The sequence below is a fragment of the Vanessa atalanta genome, chromosome 14 (genome assembly GCF_905147765.1).
Source record: "Vanessa atalanta chromosome 14, ilVanAtal1.2, whole genome shotgun sequence".
Taxonomy (NCBI): domain Eukaryota; kingdom Metazoa; phylum Arthropoda; class Insecta; order Lepidoptera; family Nymphalidae; genus Vanessa; species Vanessa atalanta.
In genome coordinates, this window is record NC_061884.1 from 9,083,199 (window position 1) to 9,097,164 (window position 13,966).

Below are 13,966 nucleotides of genomic sequence, written 5' to 3' on the forward strand. Positions count from 1 at the left end.
TTTCCGTTGATTGGCCACGTTTACGCACGGTTGCCATTATTGTAAGGTTCACAGACGTGCATAGTACTGACTAATGTCATTATTGTGTATCACCTTAGACACACTCGCTACTATTTTTGTTGTTATTCATAATACACTCACTTCACAATAAACATCACAACACACGTCATTAAATAATCATACTACTAACAATTTACCTTATTGTAAGTTACAATCGCATATAGTTTTTTTTTATATTTTTTTATATCGAGATATGAATTTTATGTACAATAAATTTTGAAATTGTTAATTTCCTTACATAGCCTATGAAGAACAAAAAAATCTTAGCCTATTTTTAACACTTAAATTTCTACAATTTTTACAATATTAAATAACATAATTATTGACAATATAGATACGCGAAATTTTAATCTAATATCACAAACATTGTTTTTGTCTTTTAAATATTACAATTTAAAATAATATCAGCAACGTTGCAATGAAAAGGAAGTTAGGCAGATCTCTTCCGACATTCGAAAATGCTTTTAATCTAATCTCATTCTGTACGGGATGGCCATAAGTTTCCTCGATCGACTGCATTAATTCCTTTGGACAAGGTAGCGTCTCCAAGGGGATATCTGTCAGTTTAATGGCTTTATTTGCTTTCGGTTTTTCCTTATCGTTGTTATAATCGTCACTTTTATCGTAATACTCGTAGTTGTCGTCAGCTAGGACATTACCATTATCTACTTCTTCATCTTTCGCTTCAGTGAGTCGTCTATCGTTAGCCGGATCGGGAACACAGGATATTTTTTCGAGGGCATGTTTCATTGTATTGTCTTGAGTTTCATTACGCAAAACATATATCCAGGATAGACGACAGTTACAGTTGAGTGGGTTACCTGAAACAAAGGAGCGTATTAGATTTAATGCGCAGAACAATTGCAAATTAGAACCATCTCGACCTCTGTAATTAGCGAAGTCAAGCCTTCTGTGTCATTAACCTCGAAATCCTTGGATACTTAATATGCATCACAAGCATTGAGATTGCTTCTTTGAAATTCAAATTTTAATAGTTTTTTCTAATCTAACGAGGGATCTTCGCGTTCATTAATTCTAATGGACCTAATTAAAATTTTATGCACATTTTTATCACTTCGCTGAAAATGCACTTTTCCCCTTTCCATATATTATAGGATTCATTATGCCTAAAGGACCTATTATTTTTTAGAATACTTACTAAGAAATGCTATTATCTAACAAAGAGAAAAGTATCCTATTGCCTCAGGGAATAATTAAGAGCGTTGAACCTCTAAATCATTTACTTAAAAATGCCGTTAAATAAAAATGCTCAGACCTTGAATGTATAATAGGGCTAAATAACTTTTTTAACGGTAAGACTTAGATCCGTTGGGGTACCATTCACTTAACGATTATCCTATGGGCATAAGTCTAAACTTTGTATAGCTATGTTTTAGCTGTGCCATTATTGGACCAAAAATAATTTACTAAACACAGAAACATAACATCTAAGAAAGAATAATAGCTTAAACTAATTGAGTAAATTGGTGACTAGTTGTCACACTATTCGTCTATTTTATCCAAAATTAATTAAAATATGAATCAAACGTTAATAAGAAAAAAATAATCGATTAAAGCAAAGTCTAATTCTCATTCTGGAACACGTTTGTAAAATGTTAAAATTTTAATCTGTAAAATAAAAGATAATAGTTAAACTATGAAGTAAATATATTACAGCTATTCATGTGAAAGAGTCAATTTAAATTCAGCGAACGTTCCAGAATTATCTACCAAAGTTAGCAACATGGAAACCTGCGAACAGATAGTGGTACCTCGGACTTAGTGGAGAAAAATGGCTCCCATCCTTGGATAGCACGTGCGGCATCCATATTCGTTGTAAGAACATTTCATGTTGAATCGAATTGACGTTGAGATATTGCATATTGGAGCTATGAGGCTATTACCATCTTATGTTGAACAAATATTTACACAAGACAGTTTCGATAGCGGAAGTTTGCTTGCAAATTCATGTTACAATAAATTGTAAATACATTTCGTAAATCGAAAATGTTGTTATTTAAATTACCATTTATTTATGTTACCCCAGGGACGTTTTAAATGTTTTCAGATAATATAATGTTTTATCAGTTTTTAAAATAATTTATACGAAAATCATATTCGTGGTGATTTATTATATAAACGAACTAGCAAACCACGTCCCTGTTTCAACCGTGAAAATATAAGAATTATATAATATATTAACAATTCGACTGTAGTGCCTTAAACCTTATATAACATCAAAATATACTTTATTCGATAATGTTTATTTATTTTTTTAACCAATCAAAATTTTAATATTTTTATTCGAAAGTCTTTGAGCAAAAGGTCTGGATTTGATTACTAAAAGAGATAAGACCGCCTCTGCATTTTTCATTATAATATACCCTAATTTTAAGTTGATTTAAAATAAGCTAAAAATACTGCTTCGAAATTTAAATAAATACTATTCTATGCTTGCGGTATTTACATAATATCATATTCTATTTTAAAATTAATTTGTTCGATTATTCAATTTAAATTTCATTTCCAAAAATTAAAAAACAAAGAAGGGTATTACTTTGTTCAATATTATAATTGTATATTTATCATTAAAATCCAAAATAGCTGTATGTTGAATAATAGCCCGAAATAAGTTCATATATTTTGAAAAGTCTATAATGGTAAATTTAGTTTACATTCTCGCTTCAAAATAACCACTATTTCAAATAACGATTTTTAATTTTTCAATCATTTACCGATTATAAAATTTATTTAATATAAATTAAAATATAATTTAAATTTAAATATGGAAATAACTGTCTATTATTAACTTTCACATATAATAACAGTTTTATCTTTAACATATTTTTATTCATTTTGATCGAATATTTGTGTAAAGCTCAGCTAAGTTATTTTCATCCGTTCCATATATTTTGTTCCGAATACGTAATGCGTTAAACTCACTTTAAACAAAAAAGTGGTTCCTTCATGGGATTATCTAACAAAGTTTAACTTAAGTTCATAAATTTAATATTCGTAATAGATCTGGTATTGTACCAGACCATTGATTAATAGAATTATCTGTTGAATAAATTTGTAAAACGCTTGGAAACAAAATTCTGTTTATTGTGTTAGAGAAGTTTAAAAATGTCGAATACTTTACGTTACTTTTGACGTTAAATTTATTATGCTTTCCAGTCGATGTTACACAAAGTGAGAAATTAAATATTTTATTATAATTTTTTTCTAAAGCTCAAGGATTGCTAATTTTGTAACAAATCACTAAATAGTTAATACTACACTGTCATAGTTTGTTTTGTTTAACGAACATATATATTGCACGAATTTTATTCGTCTTTACTGATTAGAATTACTTTTTCCAAATTATTGTCATAAATATGCACTTCGCAGTCAACTGTTTCCTCAATATGAACCTACTGTCAATAGTTTGTATATACGTATAACATAGCAAATCAACCATCCATACATAAACACTCTTATCATCCTATTAAAGCAGCAGTTAATGGTGATTACTCGCCACAATCAATCAGTCCTTGTTAATGACGATGGTAGATACCACCCACTCATTATATATTCAACCACCAAGCAAATAGTACTTAGAAGTGTTGTGTTCTGGTTTGTTGAGTGAGTACCCATGGTACCATTAGCATAAACTAAATAATTGGTAAATTTCCATACGGAGCCAAAGGGGGATGAATACCTCTTACCATCGGTCGGTCTATTTGTCCACCCGCTAAGGTTAATGGAAGAAACGAAAAAAAAATGTTATATAAAAAATATATACATAACAATATAATAACCATTGAAATGTTGTGTATCTGAGACAAATGGATGCAGGTTGTCATTATAGAAATCTACTAACTAACTACGATTACAGGAACAAAAACGCATCACGGATTAAGAGATACCTAAAAATTAATTCAATACACTTCATCTGACCCGAAAAAGCATATTCACTAACAGCGATATATCGACAAGTGGAAAGTGATAACGAATGATGATTGTGGGAACCTTTTAACTCAAAACTACCATCACACACTAGTTGCCTCATCCGGTAACGGCAGTGTTATCTGACGCAAAATTTCAAATGAAATGAATTGTGATGCTAAATTCATCAATATAACTTTTATAGTTACATTGATTTAATATGTATTCATATCAAAAATCATTCAACCGATTGATAAAGGATAAACAGATAGTTTAAATGTCGATGAAGAGAAAAAAAAACTATGACCTACTTGTGACCCGATAGAATAATATTGTGTAATATTTGTTATTGGTTTGAATGAAAAATCTAGCTACATATAAATATACAAGAGTCTTAATAAATTAAACGAAAAAACCTCAGAGTAATTTACTAATTTCTATGAAAACATAATTAAGCCGAAAACGTGAACAAATTGGAAAAATCGGTTTGCAAAATAAGAAACGTAACATTAAATATTCAGTCATGAGATATTCTTGGATTCCATTACATGTTTATTATATATTAAAACCTAATTTACGACAGTAAGCCAGCCGGAGATAAAGGTGATAAGACCCTAACCATTTCCTTCAGTTTACCTAACAAAATACGATTCTTATTTTCAATAGCTGCCTTTACAGCTACCGAAAATCCATTTATGAATAATATAAAGGATTAAGCACGCACTGCTATAATAAAATCGATCCTGTTTTATAAAGGTACGCATTTGTTTATTTGTATGTATCGAATTGGGTTTATACGATTAGAAGTAAAACAGACAGGACTTATTCCCTTTGGGCAAAGGCTGTTAAAAATATATGGCTGTTACGAACATTGCAGGTTCAAATCTGATCCTTAGACCAATGTCGCATCCACTCTAGACGCAAACGTTACGCTTAAGTGAAGGGGAAAATAGAAATAAAAGTGATTCCTAGAAAACAGGCGTTGCTAGTATTCTTAAAAGTAAAATAAAAAAGAACATAAAGCAATTCGCATCGCAAGATGCTCTTGTATTATCTTGTCTTATTGATACATTCCTCACATCGAATGTGTTATTGAGGTTACATTGCGGTGCCGTAAAGAACAATTCAGAGGCATTTTATCATTTTGATCCTATGTTTCACACATTTTTTAATTTAACGATAAAACTTAATATGAAAACTTATATGAATATGTAAACTCTCAGCATAGATAGAAATCCTACCAATTAAAGAGAAACGTAAAAAAGACTAAATCATTCGAAACGTCATTAATTACAAACAATAAAAATTAACAATACCTCCTTAACGATTACAATTGTTGGCAGTGAAAAACAGAAAATTGTTTTTCAAGAAGAAATTGAAAAATATGGCAAAAAGTGGCCTTAACACCTATTCATTCCAACTTTTCAAGCTTTCACACTTTCCGCATTGTAAAAAGACAAAGCAATTTGAATTTCATAACTGAGCCCTGGTTACAGCGAACTTCTGTTTACGAGGAGAAAAAGTAACAAGAAACGACAGAACTAAATTTATAACAAACTCGACCGTCCAAAGTTTTAATCCTATTTAGAATGAGGGTAATAGAAATGGCTTACTTGATAAGGATTATTTTAATACAGTTGAAAGTAAATATATCATAATCAATTTGATATTTGCTTTTAGATTTGAAATTATTTGAGATAAGCTAACTCTTATATGATATAAAATAAATACACGTATTAACTAATGGAGAGAGTTCATGTCAAAAGTGACGTTAAAAATAAAGTATAAGATATTAGATTTGGATGCAGTTCTTAGACTTCAAAAAAATCAGATTTATTGAACATTATATTTTTTGAGGAAATTTATTAAATAAGCTAGGTCATATATTTAAGCAATACATGCAACCCACTTTTATAAAGTAGAAGGTCTTTTATGAAGTTGACAAGAATTGTATTGTGACATTAATCGCAGTTCTTGGCATAACGATGGCCTTCTAAGTAGGTCGCAAGTGAAGTACAAAAGAATGACGTCAGACAAGTTTTAATCATGCGAAATATCGTTGGGTACTTACCGTCTAAATAAACCACAGATGAAAGGGATTTGTCATTTTCTACAACAGGTCGTATTGTTTCGTACGATATTGTCGTCAAAAGATTGTCTCTTAGATCCAACACGATGAGACTTCTTATGTCTTCAAGTATGTCCTCGTAAAAACTTGTCAGTTTATTCCCCGACAACGTCAACTTTCTCAATTGCGTTAGTCCCCCAAATGCTCTCTCTGATATATATTCTATAGCGTTGTTATCTAACATCAATTCTTTCAAACCCCACAACTCACTAAATGCCAAGTTTCCAATCATGTTTATCTTATTATTTCTTAAGTTCAATCTAGAAAGATTCTCCAAGCCCTCTAACATTTCCCTAATTACTACTGAAATATAATTATTATCTAACTTTAGTTCGATGAGATTATTTAGGTGCTTAAAACAACCTTCGTGCAGTAAGCTTAAATTATTATTCGACAAATGTAATACATGAAGATTGGGTAAATTAAAGAATACGTCCGTTTTTAGTTCAGATATTTGATTATCATCCAAGCTAAGGTTTGATAGCATCATCATTTGCGAGAAGGAATGTTTTTCTAAATTTGTTATTTTATTCGATTTCAATACAATTTGGCGTAAAGTAGAAGAATTAGTAAAAGCATATGGATGTATAGTTTTGATCGTCCCGAATTGGATCGATAAATGCTTAAGTCTGTCGAGTCGAACGATGGCTTTGGCTGGAATAAATGTTAACGCGTCGTCGGTACGAACGTTGAACATGAGATGTTCTATTTCGGATTGTGATGAAAAACTCGGCCATATGGAATCGTCCTCAGTTAATCCACCGCCGAATATCCAGCAATCCGCTCGAGTCGCCATTTTAGGCTTATTACTGTCGCAGTAGCAATGTACTTTCGAACGTCTATCGACAATGTCGCAGACATTGATGAAGATTGGCATTTGGTAGTGACGTCTATCAATTTTGGGCTTCGTCTCGTTTTTGCTCTCGGTGACGGTCAACTTGACAGTCATTAACGACGTGATGATTATGAGGTACTTGCTCATTTGTTCCATTATGTTATAAGTAAATCTGAAACAAAAAGATTTTCGTTTATTAAATATATTCGTAGAAATCCATTTGTAATACATTCGTCCTTCATAACGTTATTCTTATATTTTATACTGAAGTTTAATAAAGATAAATATTATTCCAACACCAAGAATGTTTTTTATTATAAAACAGAGAGCCTAAGAAAAATAGACAATTTTTAATGTAATTAATTGAAAATTATAACTGGCCCGAATAAGTAAAAAATACTTCGTCGTTTTTTATAAGTTATTACGAGTATTATATCTAAAGAGGTTTGAATTAACCGAATTTTATATTTTAGCTTAACATACATGACAATTAAATTACATACTTTTAATAAAATAAAACTTATAATGAATTTGTAGGAACATAACTCATAGTTTTAATTTATGATGTGTTATTAATATATTATATCACGCAATGCAAATATTCAGGTCGTCGACAAAAATTTAGTAAAACACCTAGTTTTCAAACCGTTTTCAAAGTGACCCATATAGGTACTATAGAACATAGATAGAACTTCCTATTACTTACTAAAACCTAACAAAGATTTAAAAGTGCAAAATTTATATTTACATTTCATCTCGAGCGCTGCGGTGAAAATATCGTGAGGAAATCTGCACACATCGAAGGAAAGGCTGACAAATGTAAATCCGCTAACACGTAGTAAAGAAAAGTGGGAGCTTCTGAATACTTTTCTCTTAACATTACAGAAGATTTGCCAAACGTATTGCTATTTATATAATTTTATGAAAATTAATATGAAAGTAAAAAAGAAAAATAAAAAAAGTAATAATTATAATGACTCGAATTCAAACAATGGTAATGTCGTATTTAATTATCGCGCGCTATTTTATGTTTATCCAAAAAGTTTTCACTCATTCAAAGTATTGTACATTAATACAAAAAGAATACCAAAACATATTTGTAAACATCAGATTCTATAATTAACTGACCATTAATTTTAAATTGTTAGAGGAAACATAGGAAAACTAAAACTTTTAAGAAATGAGATTTACTAACTTCACCTTATCTGTTGACGAAATGATAATAAATTGAATAATTTAACAAAATGACCTTACCATGAAGAAAACAAAGATTTATCACTGAGACAATTATCACTGAGTTTAGGCATGATAAAATATTCATGACAGTATAGAAAGTAACTTCCTGTATTCAACACCAAAAAATTTGAGCAATTAAATTTTATTTAATTTACGACCATCACGTCTCACCTGAAAATAAATCGTCCCATAACACATGTTATACATTATGTTAATTAATCATCACTATCTTTCATCAAGGCATATTAACCTAATTAGGCTTCGTTGGTAATTTGTACTAGGTTATGCCGTGACAAACTAATATATTTCATTGTCGGCTTAAAGGATTTCAAACTGGAGTCGCTACTAGAAGTTCACAAGCGGATTAAAAGTTCAGTGGGGATTTGCATTGTTAAAACTAAATTTTGACGCGGAAAAATGTTCAGCGGTATTTATGAAACTGAATTTTAACAGTAGTTTTAGCAACTGCGATATAACAGCCTTAACTTTGAAGCTGCAATTGATATAGGTATACTCGGTGTATTTAAATATGTGAGACTAGCTATCCGTCCTGACTTCGCACTTGTGTGTGCACGAGAAGCGTGTTAGAATTCAGGCATAGACAATATATTAAATTCTCTATCGAGCTAAGGTTTTTTTTTTCACCTGCATTAAATTAACTACATTTATCTTAAAGGAAAACTGTTACAGGTTTCGCTTTAAAATCACAGATGATATTCTCTGTGACGTCACCGTTACTTAGTATATGGCATATCCAATTAATTATCATTTCGTCAAACGGTAAAATTTAAGACAACCTGTTTTTCCAAAAGCTATTTAGGCGTTTAGCTTTTCTTCACTCTCTCTCTCTCTGACGATTTGTATCCTTAGTAGTATTGACAAAGAGTTTAGATTAGAATCATCAGTATATTCAAATAATTATTTTATATAGCCTATACTGTACGTCGTATGCCACAGCCTAACATTTGAAAATTTAAATAAAAACATTACCTATGAACATACCCATAGACTATAATAAACAGTAGGACGATAAAGATGATTAACTTTACTTGATGATAAGTACTCGTACAAGCCCATCCGGGTATGTACAACAACCCCCCCCCCCCTCCCCAATTTATAGTATATTTTAGTCGCAATACTTTGTTAATACAATGTGCTTCAGCTTGAAGGATAAGTGAGCCAGTGTAACTACAGATAACTATGTTAATAACTACGGCACCAATGTCTATGGGTGGAGGTGACCACTTACCATCGGGTGGCCTAGTTGCCCGTAAGCCTATTTCATTAAATAAAAAAAAAGTGTAAAAAAAACAATATATAAAAATATATATATTGTTTTTTTTTTACACTTACAATAATATAATTACCGTCTTAAGAGTAAATGTAATGTAATCAAAAATGTATGTTAATATGTATTTTGGCCGAGAATGTTATGGGAACACGTGAGTTCACAATTTATGATGTAAATCGCTAATCGCTTGATTTGCACTAGGGATGTCGCATGTATTATAACATAGAATGTTTTGTATAAAAAAAAAACTAAGAAAATATAACGTACATTTAAATTTCTCCAACATTTTGTATGAAAACTTTCATTTAAAATAAAATAGTAGATTCATAATTTATGTATTTTAATCAAAATAAAATTTATCCGCCTATTCTTAAAATAAACTCTGAATCTTCATTTAGAAATAAAATAAATGTAAATCTACCATTGGAATAAATATGGTTAAGCCTTTTCACTGGTAAAATTATAAAGTGATGTTAATTAAACAATCAATTTAATTTATTCTGCATAAACGAATTAACGAATACTTACTCCACGCTTTCATAGTTATATGTTCTTTATTTCAATATCTGTTTAAAATAATATTTAAACTTATTAATTGGTTAAGTTAAAAGCAGCAACCAGATTTTATATGCCTTGTCCAAAAAAAGATGCAATACCATTTTCCGTGTAGGTTCAGAACATGGTTTTAAAACTTAAATAAAAAAAAAACAATTATATTATCAAATCATTATATTAATCATAACTTTGCTGTAGATGTATTATATATCGTAAGCCAATCGTGAGCATCCCTACTTTGTAAAAAATATCCCAAAGGGAGTCCCAAGCTCCGAGATTGCAAATAGCCCGAACAGATATTTTCATAAGATTTTATATAACTTCACCCGTAAGTATATGTGGGTCAAATCGTGCAACTGAATTTCAAATCAGATCCAACTAATCGAGATGCAATTAATAACTCGTTTGATGCTACAATTAAAATAGATTCATTTAAGTGTGAAAGAATATTATTCATGCATAACATCTCAGTCGGATCAAAAGGAAGTTTGCTTTAAATGATTTTTCTAGCTTATGTCGTTTAGTTGAGAAACATTTATTGGCACCCATCTGGGGTAGTACCAATTTACATTCACGACATGTTACTCTCTTATAACGTCATGACGTACCCCCTAACCGTCGACGATATCGACTCTCTATTGCATGCCTGGCGCTTATGTTATTATTAAATAAATAAAAACATATATTACTAACGAATTCCTACGTTTTATAAAACTATCTATTGACATCTGAAGCACAGAGTGACTATTACGATTTTCGTAAATAAATAAAGTATACTAATAGAATAGTGTCTGTATCAGATAGTTGTCTAACGGAATGTATTCTGTATTAAAAGTGAAAAGTGTTTCCAGAATTTTAAAACACTATTAGATCTCGATAACATTTATAAAGTTTTCATTGAACGAGACCGGTCTCATGAGACCATACTCGGGGAGTTTGAAACAAGTAAATTTGAGTCAATAACGAAACTAGATTATTATCTTCAAGATGATATCAGATAATATTCAAGCTCCATAATAAAATAATTCTGATCACAATTATTTGAGACCGTAGCTTATAACTATTATGTAACTGATGTTCGAACACGATGAGTTTACGAGTGTCAGACATAAGTCTGGTCGCACCTGACTCCTCAAACTTTTTTTTTTATTTCGCTGGAAAAGCTCGTTACGCATTTCCCCCACGTAGAAGTGGGGGGGTATGTGGGACTCGACGGTGCCCAAGATGTTAGCGGCACACCGGAATACCCACTAAAAACCATCGGTACCCTCTCCGTCTCATCGGTGGGCGCCAGGGGATCGCTTTCGCATGCTAGTACCTGCGTCATCCTGAACGTGAGCGTGTCACGCTTTCTCTTGGACCAGCGACTCAAGTGGGGACTGTCGCCAGGCCTGCGGGGCTATGGCCGATACGATCAGGGCTTGCTGGGCTATGGCCCTGATCCGCCCGACCTCCGCCGACACTGGACGGTCGCCGCCGTTCCTTGCCTCCACCTGGAACCGGTACACCTCTGCGAGCACATCCGCTTGGAGTTCCCAAGGTGGATTACCCGCGAGAAGTGTCGCCGCAATCCATGACTCCGTACGGTACCCTCTTATACCTCTCACTGCTATGATCCTCTGCGGTTTCCGCAAGAGGGCCCGATTGCCAGCGGTGAGGGCGTCTATCCAAATCGGGGCACCGTACAGCGCCATTGACCTTACTACACCGACATATAGTCACCGGCATAGCGATCCCGGCCCTCCCACATTTGGTAGGAGGCGTCCCAGGGCGGCAGTGGCGTTGATGAGCTTCGGTCCGAGTTGAGCGAAATGCTGCCTGAAGCTCCATCGTCAGTCCAGGATCAGGCCCAGGTTCTTCATCTGGACCTGCACCTTGATCACCGTTCCCTGCACGGTGATCAAGGTGCAGGTCCCCTTCGTGGACCGAGGAAAAGGAGAGCCTCCGTTTTCGAAATGGAGACCCTCAGGCCCAGTGCTTCCATCCGGTCAACGGTGAGAGCAGTTCCGACTTCACCCAAGCGGGCTGCGTCCCGAAAGTCCCACCCTATCACCGTGATGAGGGTGTCCGCGTAACAGAGCACCCTCATCCCGGGAAGGACGGGAGCTCTCAAGAGCCAATCGAAACCAACATGTCACAGGATTGGGTCGAGAACCGGCCCCTGTGGAACGCCGCAGCCTACCCGATGCCGGACCAGCTCCCCATTGTCATACCATTGGAGGTACGCCTCCAACAGCCCCCTCAGATAGGTCGGCTTCCCGTGGTATAGAAGTGCCTCCCTGATCGTTTCGAATGGAAGACTGTTAAAGGCGTTCGCCACATCGAGTGGCACCGCCAGGACGACTTGCCCCCGGGCCACCGCTTTCGTCGTCCGAGTCTTCAGGGCGTCCAGGGCGTCGACTGTTGGTCTGCCTGCCCTGAGCCCATACTGGGCCTCTGAAAGACCCGGACCGACCTCCTCAAGGTGCTGAACAAGACGGGCTGCGAGGACCTTTTCGATAAGTTTAGCCGTCTCGTTAATCTGCACTATTATCCTGTACGCTGAATGGGAATCCATCGGCCTTCCTTCGGCAACAGCACCAACTTTCCCTCCTTCCAAGGCTTCGGCGGAAACTGCCCACTGCAAAGACATTCGTCGAACAACTCCCGAAGCCTTGCACCTAGGTATTCCAGAGCGTCGCACAAAACACGCCCTGGAACCCATCTGGACCCGCCGACCTGACTCCTCAACCTACCTATATATCTTCAATACAGATTTTTCTTTTATGTCATAAGTAAGCGGACTGGTAAATCAGCCACCTGATCACAAGTAATCAAAACTGCCCATATACATTGGTACTACAAGAAATATTGATCATTCCTTTTATCTTCGATGAACTAATAACCTTGGGAACTAAAGTGTTATACTGTCTGTTATACTGGCTAACTCACTCTTCAAACTGTAACAGCTACACTGAGTATTGCTTCTTGGCGGTATAATATAAGCTGAGTGGGTCATACCTACCCAGATTTATTTACGAATATTGTAGTACATACCATAGTTTTAAATACTTCTACGTTATAGCTTAAAACCAAACACAAAAAAAAACCTACCATAAATAACCTTTTTAGAAAATAAAATTATTATAATAATTCTGTTAATTTATAAAGTCTTACTAAAATTGAGCTACAGGTAAAATGAGATATTTTAGATTACCTTGGTTATCAAATTCCAATTTATCGCCCTTGGGTACACATATACGACACCTTGGGTACAATATTTATGGATTTTTAATTTATTGATAACTTAATGAGCTATATGATGTAATTTTGATTGAAAAATAAGTTTCATTAAAATAGTCAAATATTCTCCGAATTAATATTATTATTTGTACCCAAGACCATAGCGGAAAGAACCATTATAATATTATAATATACATAATTAATTCCTTTGCCCTAAATTCGCCGATTTTAATCAAGACTGCCAATTTCAAAGAATATTTAACTGCGTCGAAGTAATTTTAGGGAACAAATGTGTACACAAGAGTACCCTTTATCCTCTAATGAGCCACCTGAAGGGAAGTGGGCACCCCCGCTTTTGGACACCAAATTTGAGAAGAAAGATGTTTTGTCCCTTATAACTGTAGTAACACTGGCTCACTCACCCTTCAAACCGGAATTTAATAAGCATTGTTGTTTGACGATAAAATTTATGATCGGTGAGTGTATCTATCCAGATGGGCTTTCATAAAGCCTTACTATCAAGTAAATTTATTATTAGGGTCCAGGGTGTTAGTAATCTCGAACGACAGGTTAGATAAAAAGGGAGAGAACGCTGGAAGAACAAGAAAGCGAGAAAATCTTAATAAGTTTTGTTAACACGGCCAACAATTTGAACCCGGAAACACTGGGATCTTAAAATCAATATAAACTAACCATTTGAAAGAAATATTGA

The 13,966-nt window shown here is 33.9% G+C and overlaps 1 protein-coding gene across 1 annotated transcript in view; it reads right to left on the reverse strand.

Annotated features, from left to right (window-relative positions):
- Window positions 1-426: 426 nt before the first annotated feature.
- The window catches only part of LOC125068691 (connectin-like), a 55,367-nt gene continuing 41,827 nt past the window's right edge, over window positions 427-13,966 (reverse strand). Inside the window, exons 2-3 of the mRNA XM_047677971.1 lie at window positions 6,059-7,122; window positions 427-881 (exon numbers count right to left, since the gene is read on the reverse strand). Of these exons, the coding sequence (XP_047533927.1) occupies window positions 454-881; window positions 6,059-7,106 (1,476 nt within the window). The 5' untranslated portion in view covers window positions 7,107-7,122 and the 3' untranslated portion in view covers window positions 427-453. The remainder of the gene's footprint in view (window positions 882-6,058; window positions 7,123-13,966) is intronic.